The 25,855-nt window shown below is 39.9% G+C and overlaps 1 protein-coding gene across 1 annotated transcript in view; it reads left to right on the top strand.

Moving 5' to 3' along the window:
- Positions 1 to 3,553: 3,553 nt before the first annotated feature.
- The window catches only part of LOC138683303 (fibroblast growth factor 10-like), an 84,567-nt gene continuing 62,265 nt past the window's right edge, over positions 3,554 to 25,855 (top strand). The window contains exons 1-2 of the mRNA XM_069774928.1: positions 3,554 to 3,766; positions 3,877 to 4,604. Coding sequence (XP_069631029.1) covers positions 4,268 to 4,604 — 337 coding nt within the window. The 5' untranslated portion in view covers positions 3,554 to 3,766; positions 3,877 to 4,267. The remainder of the gene's footprint in view (positions 3,767 to 3,876; positions 4,605 to 25,855) is intronic.

The raw sequence follows: 25,855 nt of genomic DNA, 5'->3' as shown, positions 1-25,855 counted from the left end.
GCATCTGAGCCATCACTGACATTTGGCATTCCTTGCCTCATTTCTGGCAGAGCTGCCTCTCTGGCAGTGACATTCCTGGCCCAAATCTCTCTCAACAAAATCACTGGCAAATTTCCCAACACCTTGAATAAGAACAGAATTGGGTCCTATGACCAGAAGATGCATGTGCATCTCTCGTCATGCTGTAAGCAGCAAATGGTCATGATTGCTATCTAGCAATCCAAACTGAGGGGCTGGTGACATCTGAGAGTGAGTTGATTATATTAACACTCAAAGGCATAGACAGAACTTATTTACAACACCAGAAAAGATAACGCCTTGCCTAAGTGAAATCATACAAGGCAAAATCTATTCTACCTACCTTAAAACATTCCTTCTCTGAATCAAGTCATCTACTTACCACAGGGGGAAAAAAAAAAGCAACTTGAAAACATCCCTCCTTGCTGAACAAAAGACAAAAACATGACATAAGTAATTGCTAAAAGTATAAAAAATATTTTGTTTAAACTATTTTTCATTAAAATCCACCTGTGCAATTCATTTCCCTGAACATTCTTTGGAAAGAAAACACCCCCAAAAGAAAATCCTTAAAATATATTTTTTACTTTTTGTACATTTTTAGAAGGGGTTTTCTTTATTTCATTCTGTATGACTCAATGTAATTCAGCATTTATAAAACTATAGTGCAGGAAACTTTTCACAAAATCTTAGAGCAGTAAGAGGCAAAACAGAAACACTGTTTTAGAAGCAGCAGGTACCATTTCTAATCTAGGACCTGTACTGAAGATCAAAACTTCGCAATGGAACAATTAATAAAGGAACCCATTAAGGTCTGATTGTTGCTGCTAAAAAGGAAGGTTGAATTTCAGTCCTTTGAAGTAACTGAGAATGATTCAGGCCTCATTACAGAGATATAATCTACATTCATACATTTGTTAGTGATTCAAATCTATTGGGACAGATTTAATTCCATTAAATAGTGCATCTTTCCTGTGGAACTTTTCTCAGGCTTTCTCAGGCTAATCTAAGAGGTGACCCGACAATACAAAGCAGTGGGGTATTTAGGGATTCAACTGTGCTATAAAAGAAAGGCTATACAGAAAGTAGAAAAAAGAATGAGATATAATCTAAAAAGCTATGTCAGCTTTTCATTCGGACTCTGTTTTCTAAATGCCCTCCCTGTCATCACATGGGATTGAAAAGGACTCTATGCGTTGTAGTAGTTTTAAGTACTGCACTGAATATTGCACCTGCCAGAAGCAGATTTAATATGAAATTCTGGATACGTGGGTTTTGTTCTTAACCACAAGATCTTACAACAAACATATAGCCAATCACAAGCTAGAAATAGGTCTAAGCAGAACTCTTCTTGAGAAGAGTAAATTCAAGATGGTACCTATTTTTTTAAATGATTAGGGGTTAAATACATCTGTTTGACCCCCACACTGCTATTTTCTCCTGCCACCAGAGATCCTAAAATGCTAATTTATTGTATTTTCCAGCAATTGACAGGAAAAAGAGAAAAAATGAAAGGTTTCTTCAAATGTATAGTTTTAAGACATTATGGTAATTATTTATGATTTAAGCTGTTGGAATCAAAAGAACTTCAATTTTAGAAATAACATGTTGTACCTTTCTTGACCTAGACAGCAAGTGAACACTGGCATCAGCTTTGTAGATGTACATGTAAGCTGTCAGGCATTCATCGAAGAGTAGGCTTTTGCTTTTCATTTTGGTTTTATTTCTGGTTTTATTAGTTGCCACAAAAGGAAAGCCTAAATCAGATTCAGCAAAAATTTTCTGAAATGCTTTGCACTCAGTGCAAATACATGCAGAATAAATACTCTGAAGTACCATAAACAACATCATAAAACATATTGATTCTAACATTAAATGGTTTCATATTTAAGGCTGTTTAAATGTCACCCCCCAGAAGCTGAACACATAAATTTAGGAGCCGACTCTCTCCGGAATAAACACCATAATTGGAGAAAATAATTTCTAATTTCTGTTGTGAAGTTAACAATATATTTAACACCCTAATCTAATGAATCAGTCTAATTTTAGAACTATTTGTTCTCTTTTGCATTTTCTGTTGTTCAAAATAAGATTGACTCCAAATGCCAAATGTAATTGCATAGGCAGTTTTCCATTGCATTCCACCAATCTGTGTTATTAAACTGCATCTACTTCAAAAAAGTTCTGGGTTTACGTATTGAGTAACTCCCTGTGTTTCTGTACTGCTTCACTTCTCTACTCCATTCTCTTAGCGAATGTTCCACCTACTTGCATTCCAAAACAGTTATTTTACAATACTAAATACTGAACCAAAATTTAATGTCTTGCATGCTTCCCATATCCTGTCAGTCCCTGACCCTTTACCCTGGTGTTAAAAGATAGTACATCATATGGAAGATGCCTGTTAATTACTGGGAAAGTTGACAGTTCAGTGATGGGCTAGAAATTTGAATCTGTCATAACATTCAGTATGTGAAATGACAAATCCATTAGGAGAGATGGAATCAAAGGAAAAACCAACATATGCCCCTCCAGGAAAATAATAGCTTGGAAAATTGCTTTAAAATAGCCTTAAAAATGGAAAATTTGTTTCTTTCTGGCAAAGGAAACTGCATTAGTTAAAAAAACCAACCCCAAAACAGCAAAGCATTCAGACAGATTTTATGGGGAAACCTTTGCAATCCCAATAAAGCCCCTTTTGCTTTGAAGTCAGATGTGTGATCCAGTAAATGACTCATGTTAGCAATTAGAAAATGGTCATTTAGGACCCTGATTTCTTTTGAGACAAGGAGGGTGAGGAAAGAGACACAATAAATCTTGAGAGGCTTAAAAGGAAGAGCAGGCTAAAGTATGAACTTTTTATTTCAGCAACGGAAGTGAGAAATCAGTGATTCATTAAAGGAGGGAGAAAGACCTCCATGGAGGCTGGCAAAGAAGGAAAAGGAGCTAATTACATCTCTTCCCTTTTTACTCTCTCTGACCAGCATATAATCTGCTTTTCCAGGGTCTGCCTGTAGTATACACTTCTTTCCAACCTCTCCACCCAACCCCTCCTCCAGCCGGGCAGGAGGAGGAGATCTAGCAGGCAACAAGCTCCAGGTGGCTTTCTCAAGCACTTCACTGCCACAAAAAAAAAAAAAAAAAAAAAAAGATCCTCTGCTAGAAAAAAAGGGGTTTTGGTTGTTGGGGTTTTTTTTTGGGGGGGGGGGGGGGGAAGCCTCCTTAGAGGAGATGGGTTCAACCTGGAAGAAAGGGAAATTAGTAAAGCATGAATCTCCAAGCCATACTGGTGGTCAGCGCTCCAAGGAGAAGAATGCTTTAGGAGCAATTAGCAGCAAGCCAGCTGCTGCTGAGAAGGAGAGGGAGAGCAACTCCCAAAACTCCCTCTGCAGCAGCAACAGGCACTGCTTGCTCCAACTGTAAAAGGATTTCAGATGTCCCACCCCTGCTTGACCCCCTGCAAATAAGGGTTGACCACTAGAGCCACATCCCACCTCTGACTTGTACTCACTGATATTTAGGCTATAGCTTCCAATCTGTTTACAACCAAAGGGGGAGACACAAGTTGGAATTTCTATTTCTCTCTTTTAATTTGTTTTTTTGTAATACTGTTTGGAGAATTCAAAGCAAAACAAAGAAACTGTCTCCTCTAGGGTTGTCAGTGAGAAAGGACAAGCTGTGCAACTGGTTTGGAATTTGCAAAAAGGCAAGGGGGTGGGGATCAGAAGAAGGTGCAAAACCACAAAGTGTGAGTGCATGTGGGTAAAGTGGGGGGTGTAAAAAATTCCCTTCCAGTACCCTTTTCTGCTGGTTATTATTTATTTTTGTTGTCATTGACTTTGCTGTCATCTTTTTCAGACCTTTCTGCATCTAAGATGGTGAAGAAAGGAGTGAGGAAGAGAACAAAATAACTACTGGGAAGTCTCAAACCAGGTTGGGGAATGTGCATGTATGTGGGGGGTGGGGTAAGGAAAAAGGAAGGAGGATTAACCACAGCAACCCCCCCAAAAAAACAAACAGCTCTTTTTTTTCTGAAGGAGGACTCGAAGGATTAAAAGGCAGTAACTTCTGAGGCAATTTGTCCCCTGAGTTATGGATGTTGGTGCACGCACTTCAGGCCAGATCAGAGCTCGGAGGGATCTAACCAGAAGCAGCAACCACCGGCTTTCCACTTGCCTTTTACCAGGTTTTACCCTTCCAGTATGTTTCATTTGATTAGACATTTTCCAGCGCCCAGAGTTTCAGTACAATGTGCAAATGGATACTGACAAATGGTGCCTCAGCCTTTTCCCACCTGCTTTGTTGCTGCTTGCTGCTGCTCTTCTCGGCATCTTCTGTGCCTGTCACCTGCCATGACCTCGGCCAGGACATGCTGTCCCCGGAAGCCACCAACTCTTCTTCTTCATCGTCCTCCTCCTTCCCCTCGTCCTTCTCCTCTCCTTCCAGTGCGGGGAGACACGTGCGGAGCTACAATCACCTCCAAGGAGATGTGCGCAAGAGGAAGCTCTACTCTTACAACAAATACTTTCTCAAGATCGAGAAGAACGGCAAGGTCAGCGGCACCAAGAAGGAGAACTGCCCCTTCAGTAAGTACCGCTCTGCTGCCGGCCGCCCCGAGCGCGGCAGCCCTGGCCCCGGAGCGCCCGAGCCCTCTCGCTGGGGAGGGAAGGGGAAGGTGACGCCTCGGCGGGGAGGGGGCGCGGAGCAGAAGTGAGGTCGGGTGGGCTTGGCTCCTCCGGGACTCCGCTCCCTGCCAGCCCGTATCTGCAAATCTCTCCGGTTACATTTGTTTTGTAAATGGCTTCGCCGAGCACAGTTTATTTCTTTGCCTGGCAGAAGAAAGAGTAAATTAGAAAGATGTGTAAGGATGGGGGGGGGGGGCATTGTCTCCCGAATCTGAAAATCATTATCCCCCGTCATTAAAGTGCCTTGACGAGAACGCTATATTGAAACAATGCATCGATTTCCCCCACGCACGCACACACACACTCTTCTCCCCGAGCCGCACAAGAGCTGTCTGCTCCGCGCTCCCTCCTCCCAGAGCCCGGAAAAGGGGGTTTCCTTCGGGCTGGGATTTTGCCTGGGTTTGCTCTCCGCCGTGCGGGTACCCGGCGGGCGCTAGGAGGCGGTGCGCGGCCGCGCAGCCGCCCGCGGTGAGGCGATGCTCGTGCTTGCTGCGCCCCGCCGCCGCGCCGCTCCCGGGCTGCGGCGCCGCTATACTACTTACTGTTCGCTCCATTGTAAACATCTGGGGCTGGATTCTCACAGACCTCACGCGCGTTTCGTTGTCTTTTTTTTTTTTTAAAGAAATTATTTCAAATTAAAAGTCATATGGCCGTTTCCATGGCTGTAGTTTCAAGCTTTTCTGTAGTACTAATTAGGCTTTTAGTAATAGCATGCTTCTGGTAATGTATTTTTGGCTGTCAGTGCTAGAAACATCCTTTTTTCGATTTTCCTGCCTGCGCAATCTCAAATTGAAGTAACTGTAGTAAATCGGAATATATTGCATTGTAATTTAAGTGACTGCATCCCACTATAGGAGCATGCTGAAAAAGTAATCTCTGTTATGCAAGTGTTGGAGGAAATTCTCTAACTTGCTTCACTGGTGGAGAACTGCTTTTTGGTTCTTGGACTGTCTTACATAAACCCAGATAAAGCTGGGGATAACTCTTCTGTTAAATTAAAACAACTTAAAGTAACTTAAGTAGATCTCTTGTTACCTAATGTGTAAAGTATGGAGTACTTCAGCAGGTGCCATGCTGTATGATAGACATTGCTGTTAATTCCACTGTATTTTTATTAAATACCCATAATATAGGCTTGCAAACAGGGAGGAGAGGGCTGCTGTATTGTATTGTCACTACTTCACTTGCTCCACCTTGCAACTTCATACTTTATCATACACTTAATGTTTGTAAAAGCTTTAGATGTCAAAGCAGCTGAATCTTATCCCCTCCCTTTCTATATTTCATAGAAAGCCAAATTCTTGAAAAACAGAGCTATGATGAAGGCTTCACTTTGATGAATTTGTGTGGAACTAGGTCCTAGCACTGTATTTCTTAGATTACTTTTATTTGTGGAGGAGGACAGCGTCATTCCCCTAAAATGGGATTCTGAAAGCTTTGTGTGCATCTCTGCAAACACCAAGCCATTTTGTGTAAAATATCACTGCCAAAAAGGCTATAAGGGGCCCAATCTGACAACAGTGTATTCAGAGAAGTAACTACTCATCTGAGCAGTCCCACTTAGCCAGCAGAACTGTTCAGTGAGTAAAGTTGCACGCATGCATGAGCTTCTGCGAGATCTTGCTAAGAAGAGGTAGAATACACTGAAATGCATATATAAATCTTTCTACTCTTTCATTCTATGTGCAAGAACAACCCCCTGTAACCATAGGGTGTGATATTTTTATATTTTTTTTTCTACTTTTCCAGGCAGCACATCAGAAAGAGAATTGTCATTCTTGGTGATGTCATGGTTATTGTCACATCTGCAGAGTATCTACTGAAAGAGAGAAGAATGTAATTTTTTCATATAAATGCAAACTAATGTCATTATACATAGCTGTATCCCATCCCTCAGGTTTATGTCCAGTGAAGAAAAGACTCCCATAGTCTTAAAACTTGCAACTTGCTAACCACACTTACATCACAAAGTCAGATGTAGTGTACATCTTTAAATACAAAACAATTAGGATCTTGCTAGCAGAAGATAGGTCAAACAGTTGTATGCTCCTCTTTAACAGTCATTATAATTTGCAATGGGAACTGGTGTTTTCTGTAGAAGTACATAGGCTGAGACCATTTAAGTAAATATTTACTGTGCCTTAATTTCAAGGGTGTCTGTGTAGCAAAATGTTGGAAGTGATTCACAAAAACTATGCTTTTCATAACCTCACATGTAGCTGTGCAGTCAGAATGCTGCTGTAATCCCCAGCTGGACTGATTCCATGCAAATATGTGATATCATTAAGGTAGTCTAAAATATGTAATTACATGCGAACAAATTTCTGCCATGCATAAAGGGTTAGTCAGCCAGCCCACTAAATTGTAGCCTGTTTAACATTAAAGGCTATTTAATTTCTAATATAAGTTCCTCTTTCAAAACCATGCTTTCCTAAACAAATAATAGTGACTATTGACACACAAGACTTTGTTTGAAATATTCTAATTTGGAAGCTAATTTTCTTTTTCTCTTATGCTAATGTTTAAAATCCATTTATGCTGTAGTAAAGCCTTATCTGTAGAGCTATAAGATCATGATATGTTGTTTAATTGGACAATAGCTTTCATGGCTGGCTGCCAATGTCAAGTAAGAAGAACAGTTGGAGAAAGTCAGAATAAACATCCAGAAAACAGAATTTAGTCCCCAGCCTTTAAAATGGCTCAAGTAGCATTCATAGATTTGCTCTATAAATGTTATGTTGAGTGCACTTGTCGTGGTTTAACCCCAGCCAGCAACTAAGCACCACATAGCCGCTCACTCATTCCTCCCCCACCCAGTGGGATGGGGAGGAGAATCAAAAATGAGTAAAACTTGTGGGTTGAGATAAGAACAGTTTAATAATTGAAATAAAAAATAAAATATAATAATATAATAATAATTGTAATGAAAAGGAAGATAACAAAAAGAGGGTGAAATAAAACCCAAGACAAGGGATGCATAATGCAATTGCTTACCACTCGCTGACCGATGCTTAGCCAGTCCCTGAGCAGCAATCCACCCCCCCAGTTTATGTACTAGGCATGACATCACATGGTATGGAATATTCCTTTGGCCACTTTGGGTCAGGTGCCCTGGCTGTGTCCTGTGCCAACTTCTTGTGCCCCTCCAGCCTTCTTGCTGGCTGGGCATGAGAAGCTGAAAAATCCTTGACTATAGTCTAAACACTACTGAGCAACAACTGAAAACATCAGTGTGTTATCAACATTCTTCTCATCCTAAATCCAAAACACAACATTATACCAGCTACTAGGAAGACAGTTAACTCTATCCCAGCTGAAACCAGGACAGCACTAAATAAGTTTACTTTGGCAGATGTTTTCCAATGTGATTGCTTGGAACTTTCTCTACCTATAGGGTAATGGGAACAGAGGTGGCTTCTGACTGCTCTGTCAGGAGGCTGGGGGAACTTGCAGCATTTGGCATAGATGGAGGGTGTCTGTCACTAGATAGAAGTAGGACACTTTTTAGGTGTTGTTTTATTGTTCCTTACATCTGGAGTTTTGTCCTCAAAATGCAACTACTCAATACTATCTCATCCCTCAGCACCACAACTGTGAAGTCCCTTGCCCCTGTTCTTGATAGGTCCATTTGCATGCATGAATAAGCACAGCTGTACTGCTTTCTGGTGACTTAAGTACTTGTGGGGATAAAACAAAACCAAAAAACCTCCAAAGAGTAATTACAAAAGCTTTTGCTATAACTTGAGATCTGGGCTGACCAAGAGGAGCTTAAGCCATATATAAAATGGAGAGAAAACTGCATGTGTGCAGATTCTGACTTGACTTGCACCCAGAAAGCTTTCTTGAAGATAGTGAAACTTTCGGTTTAATGAAGAGCATGCATTGGGCTACATGATATATGATAAGCTGGTTCAGGAAAACTTGAACATATTTTCGAGTGTTATGCTATTTTTAATTGACTTTTAAGGTAATTGTTAAGGGTTATGAAGCATACACTTCAAAGTTACAGGACAGATCTTAGTAGCTGAAGAATGGTAACACAATATGCAATGCTTAATTAGCAGCAGCTAACCTGCAATCTGTAGGGGGAGTTCTGCCTGAGCAGGGATTGCAGGATCAGGCCATTATTTAGGTACGTGTTTAGGGAGTGGAGTCTATGTCGTTGAGCCTAGATATTAGTGGGAAGAATTGCTGGAGCGATTCCTGTGGGTTTTGGACCAACCAGTGCTATGCAAAACCTACGGTACATGGTGGCACAGCTACTGTCTGGTGTCACCTCTGCTTGAAGTAGGTGGACAAGAAGGGGCTGGATCCTCAGCTGTATGAGCTAATTTAGCTCGAGCAAAGCTAAAAGGGCTTACACCAGCTGAGAGGCTATTAATCGGCCTTCTGAGTATCCACAGTGGATTAATCCAAACAGTGCAAAGGCACTGCAATTGCAGAGTGAGAGTGTTTACTGGGGGGGTAGCATGAAATAATTAGCTACTTCTCACAAGCTAACCTATTCCAAGCTTTTCCCCTGAGTATGCAATTATCTTTTATATGTAGCTTTAGGATCTGCTGAAGTCCTGATAGTCTTTGGTTTTGCTTTAGTTAGTGTGGGATCAGATTAGCAACATAGTGACTAATAGCAAGAAAGTTTTGAGCCTCATTCTGTAGCCCAAAAGATTGAAAACAACCACTCTGCTAGAAATGCTGAACATTACTACTGAGGGTTTTAAGTGTGTGCATATATACATGACATATAAATACACATATACAAATACAAATATATTGGGTTATATACATAAAAATAGCATTAAAAGTGTTTTGATTAAGTATACTCAGTTTGATACTCAGTTTTTTGATTATACCTCAGGTGTAATAAAATCATAAAACTTGATAGGTACATTAACCTCAGATGTACAGCTCAAACCAGATTAGAATACTTGGTAAAATATGTTCTTTTGCTACTGAACATTTTTTTAAGCTAGCTGTTTGGAGTTATCGACTCTTCACAAGCTGGTGTTTGTAAATTAATGTGAGAACTTTTCTCCATTTTTCTAAGGACTGATTAGTGGGCATATGTGTTTTGTTATTTTACTCTCCATAGAGATCTGGTTTATTTTTTACTGATTAAAAAGACTTAAAATAGGAAATAATACTGTCTTAGTGAAGTAATTTGAATCTTAGGTTCTTTAATATGAAATTTCTATGTTCTTATGGAGATGATTTCTCACTTTAAGTCTTTTTTTTTTTGTTTTCTTTCCCCTGCAGAACTCAGTTACATACTTTATAATCAGCAGTATACAACTTTAGGCACTTAGGATTTATGAATGTGGAAAGAATTGTACTATTTAATGTCTACATGACACTCTCCTGTTACCCTTCCTGCATTCCTGCCTTGTGGACCCTCCATGCTGATACTGTAGCCCTGTCATAAATCTGTTCAAAATATACAGTTATAAGAAGTCTTTTTGTCTTCATAAATCTAACTTATAGCCACTGGCAAAAAAAAAGAGTTAGGGGCAATTGGAAGTTTGTTCTTCTTAAAACCTCAGAAGAATGAGACCAAGGGGTATACAGGCTTATAGATGCCATGCTGCTGTTTTAATGGGAGGGTTCTCAGGTAGTGGCTTGGTCAAAGCTTCCCTTGAAGATGGTGTTAGCTGAGTGAGCACTATAGAATGTGCTTACACTTTTGAAACATCTTAGATGCATTCAGTCGTAGGATAAGATTCTCTGTTTTGAAATAAGGCATTTTAAGATGACTTTCAGATGTCTTTGAGTTGTGTGTGTGAATAGGTGCCTTTTCACTTAGAATGGGAGTCAGATCAGATCCTGCAATAGGGGAGTTTTCTTCCACAGAGCCTTTCATTTTGGAAAAGGAAAAACCCTTCTGTGAGCAAATCTTGTTAACCTGTGTGTCTTAAGTAAAAAATAGCAGGTATGAACATAGGACATCATCTCCTCTCATGGAGGATTCCTGACTTTTCCTTTGAGCGAGTAATATAATCGCAGAAGGAAGGTTCTAAATAGGGAAAAAACATCTTTGCAAACAATATTGTATTTTTATTCTTAAGCTTAATATTTGGGATGATAGAAATAGTGTCAGCAAAGCAGAGAAATGATTCAGTCAACTTGAGATTTGTTATAATGCTCCCTTCATGGCCTGCTTTTGTTTGTTTTCTCAGTTTTCTGAAGAGCTTTCTGAATCAAGCTCTTACAGTCCCTTCTTCCCCAAAATAGTACTGAGTTGAAATTTCAGTTTGTACATTTTGAACACTTGCTACCATTGCTTGCAGTCACCATAAGACACTGAACTACCTTATCCTAATATTCTGGGGTTTATCATCTAATGACCTCTTTGACACTTTGAACAGCACAAAGAGTTTGAATCAGCATTACCAACCAACATAAGCTTGAGACTGCATGAAGAAGTAAGCTTTGCTTGCTTTGGGCTATGAAAACCAAATTATCAGATCAGAAATGGAGGATGCATTTAGTTAACGTGAGCATGTGTATGTTTCTCAGTTGGTAGATATACAAGTACCGCTAGTCTAACTGTATGTACTTATCAAACAAATTTTCCTTCTTACTGCATCAAAATAAGTTGTTGAAGCAAATTTTAATATCTTGCAGCCTTTCATTGTTCAGATACTTTGAACACAAAAAAGTAGCCAATGGTACTTGCAACCATTAGTTCTGTTAACTGGAAAGATCTTTTCCTAGCAATATTAATTGCTTTTGTTGCTAGTGCCAATTTGTTGTAAAAAGTCTCTGTTAGTTACAACATAGTAAAAAGGAGACAGGAAACGCTGTTACATGAAGTTTTGAAAAGTCAGCCTGGGAAAGCTCTCTGTGTTTATGAAGGAAATGAGAATATTCAAGGGGAGGAGTGAGGAGGAAGTGACTTACACTTTAATCACTGAATGGATATTAAAACTTAATTCATTAGCCAAGTGGATTAATAAAACTGATTATGCTACTTCATGAGTACAGTGCAACAAATGGAAGTTGCAGGGGAAAGAAATGATTACAAGTGAGCCAGGTCACACGCTAAATAATGGCTTTAAAGACACTCTTTGCTTTTAAATTAGGTCACTCATGTTCTTTCTTTGAACATTCAGTTCTAATTGCAACAGTAAATCAAAGAATATATTCAAAGTAGGTTCCCATGTAAAGCGGACAACTGGACAGTGCCTTTTTACTGCTACTAACACGTGTATCCAATTACTGGGTTGATATACTCAGTGTCAGCTGTAAAGCATTCCCCTATTTTATAGTTAGCCTAAAGAATTATTAGCCTGTCCCCTTTCACATTTACCTCTAAATAATCTGTCAGTAGTGTATATCTTCTACAGTTAAAGAGGAATTTTCACACACATTGAAGCTGACTTTCAAAAAAAAGGAAATGTTGAAACTACACCAAAAAGTTTAATTCCTTTTCTTCCTCCCCCCTTTCGCAATTTCTAATGTTGTGCAAGAGAGGAAAAGGCTACGGATTCTAGAAACATGAATGCTCATGAATTTTATATAAAAACAAAGATCAGATCTTTCATAAACCTTGATTTAGTAAAGCAATATGATGCCTACTCCTTTCATGGTGAAAAACATATGTGAAGGACAATAAACTTAGTTGAGTTTTGCAGTTCCTGACTCCTCCTCCTACATAGGGAGCAGAGGTGAAAATGGGGGGCCCGAGGAGTCTAGTTGCTCTTCCGTCTTCTGCCACTGATATTAGAGGTTTAAAACATTGCCTAGAAATTAAGGAAATATAAGTTTTCTTTCAGGTTCCTGATGTACATCTGTGCAGCTGTAGTCAGTGTGCGTGGGAGTTGGGGGGGAAACGCTGAAGCATTTTGGAAGCATTCAATATGTTGTTTAATTGGAATTAAGGCATGGTGCTAAGTGGAGGCTGGGTATAAATCAATGATATTGTGCCCGCATTAGAGGAAGGGGATGGGAAGTGTGACAAGTGCCAGAGCAACACTAGAAAGGATGATAAGAAAGAAATAGGGGCAGCATGTGTCATGGGTGGGAGAGAAGTAGGGAGAGGGGGAGCATGGCCTACCCATTTTGGCAGCAGTGAACTGTCAGTGATATTGAATTGTCCTGTCTCATCTCACTGCATCATCAGTTTGCTCACAGCCTGAACTTAGGAAGCCATTTAAGGTGCCTGTTGAATTTGTTTAAAAGTGTGTAATTGGTGTTGGGATATAAACTCTTCCTACTCCCACCCCCAACTTCATTGTATCTTCTCTGACCCTATTCTAGAGATACTATTTGGTAGGTGCTCTGGGATTCTCTTCAGATTATCCTCTTCAAAAGGATTAATAACCTGCTTTATTCCTAATGTCAAAGTCAGTACGGACTACTTGCAAGCAGAAAGGTGGGCAAACTTGCCATTGGAAGTAATAAGCTATTTAAAGCAGCTACAAGCAAACCTGTGTTAAAGAAGAAAAAACTTGGGGGGTTGGTTTGTTTGGTTTTTCTTCAATTTTTCACTATGCTAATATTATCTACTGTATTTGTTATGAGAAACATATACCTGAAGGACATCAAGATATCCTAGACTTCTAAGTGTTTTAATCTTTTGGGGATGGAATAGGGTATTTTTATGACTGATATGTTTAGTGTTATCCAGTACGTCGTATTTTGTAAGCTTATCTTTAAGATTTGAAGTAATTACATAGTTACAAGCTCATGTATTCAGTAACTGTTACTACAGTGAGCAAGGGAATATATGCTCTAGGATAGGATGCAGGATGACTATTTAATATGAAGTGGATTTTATAAGACTGCAGTTTTAGTGCTGCCTTTTCATACATTTTTATGACATTTTAGGAGATGCTAAAGCTCCTGATGTTCACTGAAACAGTCTTTTGACTTCAACAGAACAAAGTTTGTTCTCTGTGTATTTCCCAGATACTTATCTTTCCCTATGGTTTTCCTGGAGGTAAACATTAAAAGTTTAAACCATGTTGATCTGGAAGTACTTCTCCCATGCACATGAAGTATCTTAGTACCTGTGGCACCTGTCCCTTGGAGGCAAGGAAGGTAACAAAAACCTTTCCCTGAACTTTAACCTTAGCTGACTTCACTGTGTCCTTCTCCCCTGCCTCAGAGGAAGCAGAGCAGTGCACGTGGACCACATTCTGATGACAGGACACCTTTTCTTTGTCAAAACGCTAGTGCTAATAACTGCAATACAGAAATTGCATGCTCACTGAGGATCCATAGCCGCAAAATTAAATGGTAACATGAAAAGAAGCAGCAGAAAGAGTCTAGAACTAACCACGTGAGCTGAGCTGTGGCTGCTTTTTGCTAGTCTGCTTCAAGGTCTAGTCCTGGTTGCTCAGCTAGCTCTTTAGATGCTGAAAGGATAACCTCCTCCCGTAAGAGATACATGTGTGGTTTTGGTGCTACCCTTACCAGGTATCTGGGTCAGCAGTAGATAATTTGGCCAAAGGGTTATGCTAAGGCACCACCATGTGTAAACTGGAGCAGAAAGTTAGTACGAGCTAAGTTTCACCAGATGGTACAACCAGACATCCAAACCATTGCAAGTTCTTTAAATTATCAGTTTACCTGTTTCTGACAGAAATACCTTGGAAAGTGAGTAGCATGTAAGAAATGGAAGGAAACTGTGATTGTTTCAGCTTTTTTACTTACAGGTGAAGATAGTAGGTGAAGGCACATGTTGGGCACATGTTGGGCAAGTATGCTGATTATTACGAACAGTAACATTTACTGTCATGTCTGTTAGCTTTTATTCACAGACCAGCATCACCTCTGCTTCCAAAGACCCGTGAGCCCACACAAGCAATGACTCACTTCTTAGGGCAATGCATAGTTTAAACCACTTAAGCAGCCAAAACAAAATTTACTGAAGTTAGCAGTGGGAGGTGCAAATGATGCCCTTTCTGAGCCCCAGAAGTGAATTCAATTCAAGCAGTTTTGCCGCTTCCCTTGGGTTTTGTTGCTTCCCTTTGGTTTTGCTTTGTGGGCAGCCCTAGTCCTAGGCCAAGAAGGATGGAGGAAGATGCTGAGATCATGCAGACTGGCAATTCTATTCATCCTGGAAATGACAATGTTTCCTATTGCCAACATACTGTGGGAGATGCTGCAGGGCAGGGGAAGGGGGACAATACTAACAAAAATCTCTGCTCCAAGTACTATGTAAAGAAATGGACCATTTCTCTCACAGCTTCATGTGCCCGAATAACCTGAGGAGTGGTACTTGGAACCTTATCTGTACATCCCATGGCATTTAGACTATGTAACAGCTATATATTACTTAATTATTCCTTGGTACTTCCTTTTCTCATGGCATAAACCAGTCAAGAACAGTGACTGCTGATTGCTTCAAAGCTGATAATTGTGTATTAAGGAGCTACAAGACTGAACTCACTGACATTGCTAAAAACATTTTAAGATCACTGTATGGAAGACACAGAAAGATTACTATTAGTAAATACAGTGTGTAAAATACCTTGCTATAGGGCTTTGGATGAGGAAATGCATTTCAGCTGGATGGTATACCTTACAGAACAGCTACTCCTTCAAGGCTGCAACTAAATTGGTTGGGAAAGAAAAGGTCCAACACCAGCGGTCTTTGTAGAAGAGTTTGGGGTTTTTTTGAACTTGAGAAAGGTTCTTAATGACCATGATGGAATTTTTTATCAAAACAAGACTGAAACGCATAAGGGCTGGAATAATGACCTGGGACTGTGGGAAACGAAAGGCTCATGTCCTTCACAACGAGCTGTGAAGATATCATGGGCATAAAGGGAGCTGGGGGACTCTTCTAAGTTCTCCATGCTCCTGCTGATGGTCAAGCAATACAGAGGAGGAATCTACTTAAAGAGAAGAAGACTGAACAATTTGGCACAAGGATAATTTGTGGGAACTAAACTTTGAGTATAGGAAGTGCCATAAAGTGTTAGGTATTATGAAATATCAGGTCCTATATATGTTTGTTATCTGTTGTAACACAAAATTTATAAATGTATTTGACTCTAATTTCTCTTTGACTCCTTGCTGCTTATAAAATGAGGATAGTAATACTTCCTACATGAGCACGGGTGTTCTGAAAACAAATTATTTGTGAAACACACCAGTAACACTGTGATGAGTGCCAGAAAAAAAAGCCCACCAGGAGAGTAATAATTCTCTTTTTACAGAAAGGTTTGGATATAAGGAATAGCAAGGGTAGCTTTGTCCTCTTTATAAAATGGGAAAGAGTAAGCTACTTCTTAACTCTAGCAGAGTGTTTTTTCTAGTCAAAGGACAAGCACCTTAAGATTCCCCCCCCAAAAAGTATTCTATAGCTTCTCTTGCAAGCACTCTCAAGATTACTCAACAAATTTGTTGCATAGCATAATACAAAAGTTAATGGCAAATACCTTCTAACCAAACAGCATGGGTGTAGGTGCAAATTGAATCTGTCCTTCTGTCAAGCTTGAGCTCTAGATCTGGTTGTGCTGCTTGACCATTATAGTTGAGAGATGTCAAAATTGACTTTGCTTTAAAGGTCTGAACATTAGGATGTTTCAGCTCAAGGATCTATATAATTTCCATGATTAAACAGTTAAAATATAATTGCAATTTCACTCTTTTCTCTTTACTGTCAGGCCTATCAGTCAAAGAAATTTGAGCATGATCCCTGCCTAATATTTATAGTATTTGGCCCTGTTATACATTTTTGGGACTGCCTTAATTTCTCTGAAATGCTATCTGTGTTGGAGTTAAGCTACTGGAATTATTTGTTTGTTTTTTATTTCTTTTCCTATCATTTTTTTATTATTATTGATACTTCCCTTTAGTGTCACAGACATTATTCTTTCAGTTTGATTTATTACATTTACTTTTACATGTCACAACTTCTCTTTGAAATGACAGCCATCCAAGTTAGTCTTTTCAACTTTAGTGAGAACACATATAATGAGGCTGACACTTGGCTCATGTGGTATTAATCAGGTCTCTTGGTCATTTCTGTGTCTCCTGCTGCAGTCTGCTCTGAAAAAGACATATCTGCAGCTGGGGAGTACATAAGATTAAGTTCTGCCTCTCTGTGGCATCTTGCCTCGGACCACACACCAAATAATTCCTCAAAGCATTATCCAGATTTGCTCAAAATTCACCATGCTTGGTTCGTTCTGTTACCTGATCAGAAAGTAACTCCCAAAACACACAAAGCATGTTTAGAGAGGAGACATTGCTTTATTCTGCGCAGGGTACAAGGTGGAAGATTTCCACAAATCGAGCACTCCTACTGAGGTTTTCAGTCCACACTTATACACTACAGTTAAAACACCACGCCTAATACATATGTTCCGCCTAACTATTACATATTCATTATCTCGAGCAAGCATGACATGTTGTTCTCTTGAGCAATCATCCCAGAGTGTTCTACACCTGCGCGGAGGTCTCAGGTGGTCTTCGGTGGTCCTTTGGGGAAGAATACCCCTACTCCTTTTGTCTTTTCATGGTCATGCGTCACCTGAGGACACCAGGGTCTTTGTTTCTCTTGCCAACCCCTCCTTCCTCAATGCCCAAGGAGGATGTATGTCCTTAATTAGCAAGTCTGTGACTCTGAAATGTCCGTTATCTGGTGCCTTGACTATTATCCAAACACTCCTTAAGCATCCTCTATTGTAAACAGAATCTTAAACTAGATAAGCTTTATCTTGAGTACACATAATCTAAACAGTCCTTGATTAGGAGGCATATCACACTTCTCATGTCTTAGGTTTTTTTCTTTAAGCTATCACCGCCTTCTTATTTGTTAATCAGTCTTTTGAAGGCTTGAGGCAATGTCGTGGTTTAACCCCAGCCAGAAACTAAGCACCACGCAGCCGCTCACTCACTCCCCCCCACCCAGTGGGATGGGGGAGAAAATCGGGAAAAGAAGTAAAACTCGTGGATTGAGATAAGAACAGTTTAATAGAACAGAAAAGAAGAAACTAATAATGATAATGATAACACTAATAAAATGACAACAGCAATAATAAAAGGATTGGAATGTACAAATGATGCACAGTGCAATTGCTCACCACCTGCCGATCAACACCCAGTTAGTCCCTCAGCAGCGATCCCCCCCGCCCCCACTCCCCCCAGTTTATATACTAGGCATGACATCACATGGTATGGAATACTCCTTTGGCCACTTTGGGTCAGGTGCCCTGGCTGTGTCCTGTGCCAACTTCTTGTGCTCCTCCAGCCTTCTTGCTGGCTGGGCATGAGAAGCTGAAAAATCCTTGACTTGAGACTAAACACTACTTAGCAACAACTGAAAACATCAGTGTTATCAACATTCTTCTCATACCTAACTCAAAAACATAGCACTGTACCACCTACTACAATTCTTTCAGTTCTGCCACACATGCATTCGTGGACTCTGCTTGCAACTGATTCTGCTTATGAAACAGGAAACATTTTGCAAAGATGAGGATTTGGAGGCAAACACTGTTGTAAAATATCTATAATAATTTTTCTGTGGGACTCTTCCCTTTTTGGTTTTGCTGATTTTGTAAATGTACACAGTAGACCATAAAGGTCAGCAAGATGTAACCTTTTTGTTTTCAGCTGTACTCAGGGCATAACAAAGCCTGATCTAGCTTTTCAGTACAGACTGAATTATAGTAACTCCTGTGTCCAAAATGAAATAAATAAAAAAAGCAAATCACAGTGCTTATATTCAGGAAGATGTTTAGTGCTGTCTGAACTATTAAATTCAATAATGCTACAAAAAAATTGCCGCTGTGCAGATGGAGGAAGTGTTAGTCAGTGCTTTTATCTAGGGACCTCTAAACCTTAATGACAGTTTAAAATTCTTAAAAAGGGAGCCACAGATGTGAGGGGTACAAATATATGTGCTCGCACACCAATGCAGACTCAGGAAATATCTGTAATGATGAGCAGGAAAACCAGTACATAAAAACATCTAACTATTTTCTGTTACCTTGTGCTTAATACAAGAAGTTATAGCTGAGCTTACCAGACTCTTCTCATTAAGTCCATAATGGGGATGGGAACATATTTTTGGTGTTTGAGTAAACTGCAGTCTGGCATTTTCTAATATTCGTATTGTTGGCTTTTCAACTAAATATTTTGTAATGGTAGTTTCAGAATCTTTCTTTCTCCCAGTGCATGAGATCTAATAATTTTCAGAAATATTTCATTGGAAGACCACCAGCCAGATCACGCTTTCTGCTTTTCACAGTAGTCAGTCATAAATATATATAACCTCTTCATTTAGAGATGTGTTTTGTGTGCCAAGCTATGGAAGTCTTAACTGCAAAACTCCTGTTACACACTTACAGACGTACTGATAATGCAAGAGTAGATTGCATGACGATGCAACTAATGTACCACGTAAGATGAAGTTTCCAAAGAATATGTAAGGGCCCTAACAACTAAAGAGCACATTTATATTTTCAGGTGTAATCCTTGTGTAGCTATTGCTGTGAGCACCTTTGAGAGCTCTCTCTATCAAGTGTATGATGTAAAACCTCTCATGATGTGAAACATCTTGAGAATAAGTAGAAATCTGTATCATTATTGCAGTATTTGGACACATTAGATTCAGGAGGACCATATGCTTTATCCAGCAAAGTATGACAAATGTTAGAGACTTCTAGATATCTAATAATAATCTCAGAGTTTAGTCAGTTAAAGAATTTATCTCATTCTCCTGTTCCAATAAATACCTTGCTAATGAATTCTAGTTAACATGACCTTGTAGCAGAGTTTTTTCTTGTTACTTTTTTTGCATTCCTCATCCAAATGATAGATTTGTATTCTGATTTTGAAGGAGAGCTGATATTCATAAGTCATATGTCACAAGCCACTAAAAGGGTCAAAATCTTACATCAGGCCCTTGGTGGCTTGTTAATCTCTCCTTTTTTTCCCCCTCCTTTCTTAAAGGAAACAGACTAATTCACTTAAATATAATGAGAGCCATGCCTGCCATAGCCTACTTTTTAAACAGTGTCAGCTCAAGTAAGATCTGTCTTATTTCTTCACCTCCTTTTCATGGCTCCAACAATTAAACACAAAGCTGAAAAATACAGGGTTTTATGGCAGAGCTATTTCATATGTCAAATGAGAAATGGAGGCTGCCATTTTCATAACAGAAAAAAGTGTTATGGCAGGCCCCCTTCTAAATTCTCATCAGCAACATGCAAAAGATACACCTCTATGTTAAATAGGGAGACCAGATGTATGTCTAACTTCTTGCCCCTTGCTTTCATTAGGAACAAAAATTTAAAATGCCTCTAAACAAAAATAACCAATATGGTAAGGTGAACTTTTCAACTGGATAAGAGCTCTTTATAAAAAGACAGTATTAGAGAGTCCTGTGTTAGGCCAACAGACTGTTTTACTGTAGTGATACATCTATACTTAGAGCAGTAACTCCATGTTTACTTTTGGTAAGTAGTGGCACAAAGTTTGTTGAGTTGCAGCAAAAATGAAAGTAACAAGTAGTCAAAATTCTCACCTGTTCAAGAAAATATAGAAATACCATGCTACGGATCTTAGGTTTGCTGTTCAGCATTAGACTTTTTCATCTCTACAGACATTAACTAACCAAACCTTGAAATATGGCTGGGTTATTTTCCCCTTTTTCAGAGACAGGGACTGAGGCAGAGAGTTTAAAGACCTGGATTTTCTCTCTTTTATCTTTATTCAAGCTTATTCCACCATAAATCCCTGGATTGATGATTCTACTCTGTTCCTTATTTTGTGTTCACAACACAAAGTGTGACATTCATGTTCATAATAGAAATGGGAATTGAAAGGTAAAGTGTAATTCTGTTTATTTTGTATAGCAGAATATGTCTCCAACATAGATGTATATGTATGATAGATTAAATGATGACTTTAACACTAGTTAAAGATACAGAAAGTTGAAGAAAAGTTTACAGAAGTGATTGAAAATAGACAATATGCAATTCTGTCTAAATACAGAGGTATTGGAATGTGGCTCCTCTTGGTAAGATGCCCTTCAGCCAATGGAGTCAAGAAAATTAACAATGTTTGAAAATTAATTGTTCTTAATGAGCAAAGCTAGGAGCTGCTGGTAACCCATAAGCTATCCTTTGGAAGAGTTTGGGAACTGAGTTTGTTTTATCATGAAAGATAAATGTTTTAAGTGCTGTTAATGTATTCACCACTGATACCAGCTGGAGAGAGTCTGTCCTTTAGGGAGTGCACAGTCTGAAAGCCAGCAGATTTTGCATATGGATTCTAAATTCATAATTTTAATTGCTTCCTTCTCACATTGTTAAGCTTTTATGGAGGAGTTAGTGCTTAGGAGAGTTTTAACTGAAGAAAAGGTATTCACTCGGGAACAAAAGAAAATTGCCTACAGAAAGGCAGGAGAAACAGGTCTGACATTGAAAAAAATGAAGACTGTTGCAATTGGGGATTCAGGGATTCAAGTAGTTATTTGCAAAGACACTGAGAAATCTAAGGCTGTGGATGCCTCTACCAGAAGTTATGCCTCTACCAATACCTCTGCTGGAGGTTACTAAATCTCACCAGCTCATGTGAGCGTTCCATGCAAAATCACCCAGATTAGCTTTACTAGCTTAAATACAAGATTTCAGCCATCCTGGTTGATATTATCTAAAGCAAGTGTACACTGGAGTGTTTGGAGAGCAGCTAAGCTCCATCTGGGGACAGTGACAAGCAGCTGGAGACAGGAGGCTTTTCTGCCAGTGCAGGAAAGAACATCTTCATTCCTACTGAAATCAGGGATATTTGAATATCTGGATTTCTCAGCAGTTGAGATCTGAAAGTTTCTAGGGACACTGAGATCAGACTTCATCAAGGTGTAGCCAGGAAGAATTTTACAGCAGAATTTTTCAGTCCTTTGAAATACCTGGTACTGCCATTGAGAGAGGTAGGACATGAAATCACGTAAAGACTGGTTGGTATAGATTTTTTCCCTTTAGTCATGATTCATAACAGATCCAGGATGTTTTAGAAGGAAAAAAGTAAAGGGAGTGTTAAAAGGAGTGACATTTGATATAAAATCACCAAAATCATTTAGACTTTGAACAGAGAGTACGGAGTTTTGACCCCGTACCTAAGTGCAACAGTCCAGGATCTCGGTTATGTATTCCTTGTATTTCTCTCAAATTGACAATGTAAAGTAGCCAATTTATTCACACGGTGATTTCAATTTCTAACAAGAGTATCATTTCAGTACCTTATAAAAGTAATAATACCACCTTATAACCTAGTCCAGGAGAAAATACCAGTTGATTTTATGGGTTGTGCCAATCCTGGAAAAAGTTGAAGATGTCAGCTTTACAGAAGGCTGAAATAGCCAAAAGAAAAAGTCAGTTGTGGGATAAAGAGGAAAAGAAAATTTAAAAAGAATTCTTTGTACTGCAAGCTGCAGTGGGGAGGCAGGAGCACTCTGAATTCATACAATCTTTTGTGCCCTGCAACTGCCTTATAAACTCTGTCTTCTCTTTATCTGCATAAACTTCAAAGCTAAAACACTAGTATTGGAACCATTCCTACTGGATAGCTTCAGCAGACAGTTTCTGTGGAACAGCAGTCTATGCATGGTATCAGTGGCATCTTTAATACACTTCCAGAATGCTCCCTCTTCCACAAGATGGGCACTTCCAGACAGCTTCTCTCACCTACAGACATCCAGTCTGTGGCAGTTTAAGAGCTGTAGGTAGGTGGGGAGTGGTTTGTGGCTCTTGGCCTAGAACAGGGAAGTCCTACAAAGCCATGTCATATGTAACCAGTGAACTTATGTTACCAAAAAAAAAGTCTCTACTCGTCTTTCTCTGGCTTCTTCTTTTAACATCAACTTTTTGTGGATCACTTCAAAGTGGTTCAGCAGGCCATGTGTCCCAGGATCAGGAAGCAGCCAGCATTGCTGTGGCTTATGACTGGGGAGCTCTGCTGCGTGCACAGCCTCACCATGGACATTTGTTACACTTGGTTGGTGTGTGTCCATTAATTTAAAATGTGTCAAGGCATGGGAAAGCAGGACCAAAGAAAACCTTCTGGGAATCCTAATATAGCCCCTGTTATCACCAGTGCTCATCTGTTTTGGGTTTGTGTGGTGGGGTTTTGGCAGCGGGGGAGGGGCTGCAGGGGTGGCTCCTGTGAGAAGCTGCTAGAAGCTTCCCCGGCTCCAGGTGGGACCCACCTCTGGCCAAGGCGGACCCAATCAGCGACGATGGTAGTGCCTCTGCGATAACATATTTAAGAAGGGGAACCTACTCTGGGGGAGGAGATTGGAATGTGAGAGAAACACCTATGCAGATTACCAAGGTCAGTGAAGAAGGAGGGGGAGGAGGTGCACCGGAGGAGGGGATGCCCCTGCAGCCCGTGGTGAGACGGCAGGCTGTCCCCCTACAGCCCATGGAGGTGAATGGTGGAGCAGATGCCCACCTGCAGCCCATGGAGGACCCCACGCCGGAGCAGGTGGATGCCCCCCAAGCTGGCCGTGACTCCATGGGAAAGCCTGCGCTGGAGCAGCCTGTGCCTGAAGATTGGCCCATGGAAAGGACCCATGTTCATGAAGGACTGTCTCCCGTGGGAGGGACCCCACGGTGGAGCAGGGGAAGAGCATGAGGAGTCCTCCCCCTGAGGAGGAAGGAGCAGCAGAAACAATGTGCGACGAACTGACTGCAACCCCCATTCCCCCTGTGCTCCTGGGGGGAGGAGGTAGAAAAAAACAGGAGTGGAGTTGAGCTGGGAAGGAGGGAGGGGTGGGGGGAAGGTGTTTTAAGATTTGGGTTTTACTTGTCATTATCCTTGTTTTGATTTTATTGGTAGTAAATTAAATTGATAATGTTTTGTTCCCTAGTTGAGTCTGGTTTTTGCCCATGACCATAAGTGGTGAGTGATCCCTCCCTGTCCTTGTCTCGACCCATGAGCTTTTCTTTATATTTTCTCCTCCTCATCCCACTGGGGCCGGGGCGGGGGTGGAGGAGTGAGTGAGCAGCTTCATGGTGCTTTGTTACCAGCTGGGCTTAAACCACAACATCGTCATATAAATTTGTTCAGAAGTTTATCAAGTCCAATTAAGACCAGGTAAGTTCTGCTCACCATGCTACTTAGCTGAAGACTGTTCCACAATCTCACTCCTCTAAGGGCTACAAATAATTCTTATTTTTAGTCAAAATGCATTCATAGTCAGTGCTACTCTTCCCGCTCTCTTGCCAGTAGTGTCCTTCACTGCCCCACAGCTTTTCTTCTTTAGAGTTCACCACCACAACATACATGTGGGGAACAGTTATATTCTCTTCCTTTTTTTTTTCTTTTGCTAAACTTAATATGCCAAGTTCATTGCTAAACAGAGAACAGCTTGGGGAGATGTAGCCCACCATCTTCCTGCTGGTTCTGGACATGAAGCAGTGTAGCTAATAAGGCTAATAAGCTATGTATCTTGGTGGAACATATTAATTCCTGTGTGACACCCTAGAAACATAGCTGTCTTGCTTTACAAACCCAAGTTTAATATCTTTTGGGGGGCAGTTTAATTTGAAGTATTTTTGGGGGGTTTTCTGGTTGGTTCTGTGTAGATATGCCCTTTTCTTGTAAGATAATGCTTTCATTCTCCTGCCTTTCTAGAACTGCTTCTAGGTGCCTGGTCTTAAACCAGAATTGCACACCATGTCCCAGGCCTAATAAGAAGAATTCTAAGATTGCCCAAACTAACAAATCCCCCAGACAAACCTTACATGTGCCACTTGGCAAAGGCTGCCCTTTGCCCAGTAAGTAAAAGAAACATGGACTATAGAAATGGGCCTGGTTTACAGTGTTTGACAGGGCAGAGTGTTGGAAAGGTTGAAGTACTCTGTTAAGAGTGATGGTCAGAATATAGCTGATGTAGACAAAGGTGAATTGAAACAATTTATCACATAATGTTTTACACTCATTGATTTGCATATGAGGCTTCTCTTTAAATTTGAAAGGAGAGTATTGGTTTATGGGCATTTTGGGGAAGGAACTCATTTTTCCCACTTTCTGAGAGATGTTGAAATGTCAAAGCATTTTCCAGAGTGAATATGAAATACTGAAACAGACTTTCCTACAAAATCAAAGTCCAAAATAATGTCAGTTTAGATTAAGCAGGGCATTTTGTGGGAATTAGTTAGAAATATATAATGAAAACTGTCAAAATTGAAATATTTCTTTACTATATTAAGCTTAACAAGATGTTTCTATTTTTCTTTTAAAAGTATAAAAATTAAATTTTATTATAATTTTTAGAAAGTTAAATTGAAAATTTGGTTGAAACCCATTATTTCTATAGGAAAATGAAATTTAGTTATATTTTCAAATGAAATAATGTTTGGTCTTAAAAGTTCTATATATAGCTTACTAATTTCAAAATAAGAAAGGAATTGGAGAGTGAGCAAATAAACGCTCAGAAGAGAGTTGTAGTATTCTTTGCCAAAATAATCAGGCTCTTCACTGACATGATGCTAAACACAGAGAACAACTATGTTATGTTTTGCACAGGCCTGTGTCCAAGTCCTTGGTCCAGGCAAGCAGTTTGACTGTCTGTAAAATGTCTGTTAATACTTGAGGCTCAAGGCACTGATGTCTGTACAACTGAAGGAATACAGTTCCAGCCAGTCCTTGGGTAGCTTCAGTCCCTAAGAGTTACTGAATTATTGAATTAGAAATACCAGAGAATTAGGGGGCGTACCCATAATGGCTTAATACTGCACACAGAACTGTTGCTTTCCATGCAGAAACCTGCCCACGTGTCATTATCTCTGTCCCACATGTAGAAGGGAACAGGCAGCGTTCTACATTTACTTCCTTGGCTTCATTCCCCAGTATTATCAATGGTTTAGGGTAAACATTAGGAAATATGCTTGTTTTCTCCTTCCCAGGCAAAGCATTGCTTCCCCTGACTTTTTTCAGGAGTAGCAAGACAACTGCCATTTGTTCTGGATACAGTGCAAGCTGAGGAACCAAGACTTTTATTCATGAAGTTGTATCTTTTTTTATGCTAAACACACATTTGTATTTAGAAAAGCACTTTAGGAAACAGTGTGTTTTATGTGACTGTGTATTTGCATTTAATATAATCCACACTGGTCTCTTGCTTCTGTGTTGAGGAGGGGTGAAAAGAATGTGTTGACTTTTTTTTTTCCATATTGTGACAGATCTTT

This window comes from Haliaeetus albicilla, chromosome W (assembly GCF_947461875.1).
Source record: "Haliaeetus albicilla chromosome W, bHalAlb1.1, whole genome shotgun sequence".
Lineage (NCBI taxonomy): Eukaryota > Metazoa > Chordata > Aves > Accipitriformes > Accipitridae > Haliaeetus > Haliaeetus albicilla.
Note: the sequence above shows the minus strand (reverse complement) of the source record. Positions and strands in the feature narration are given on the sequence as shown.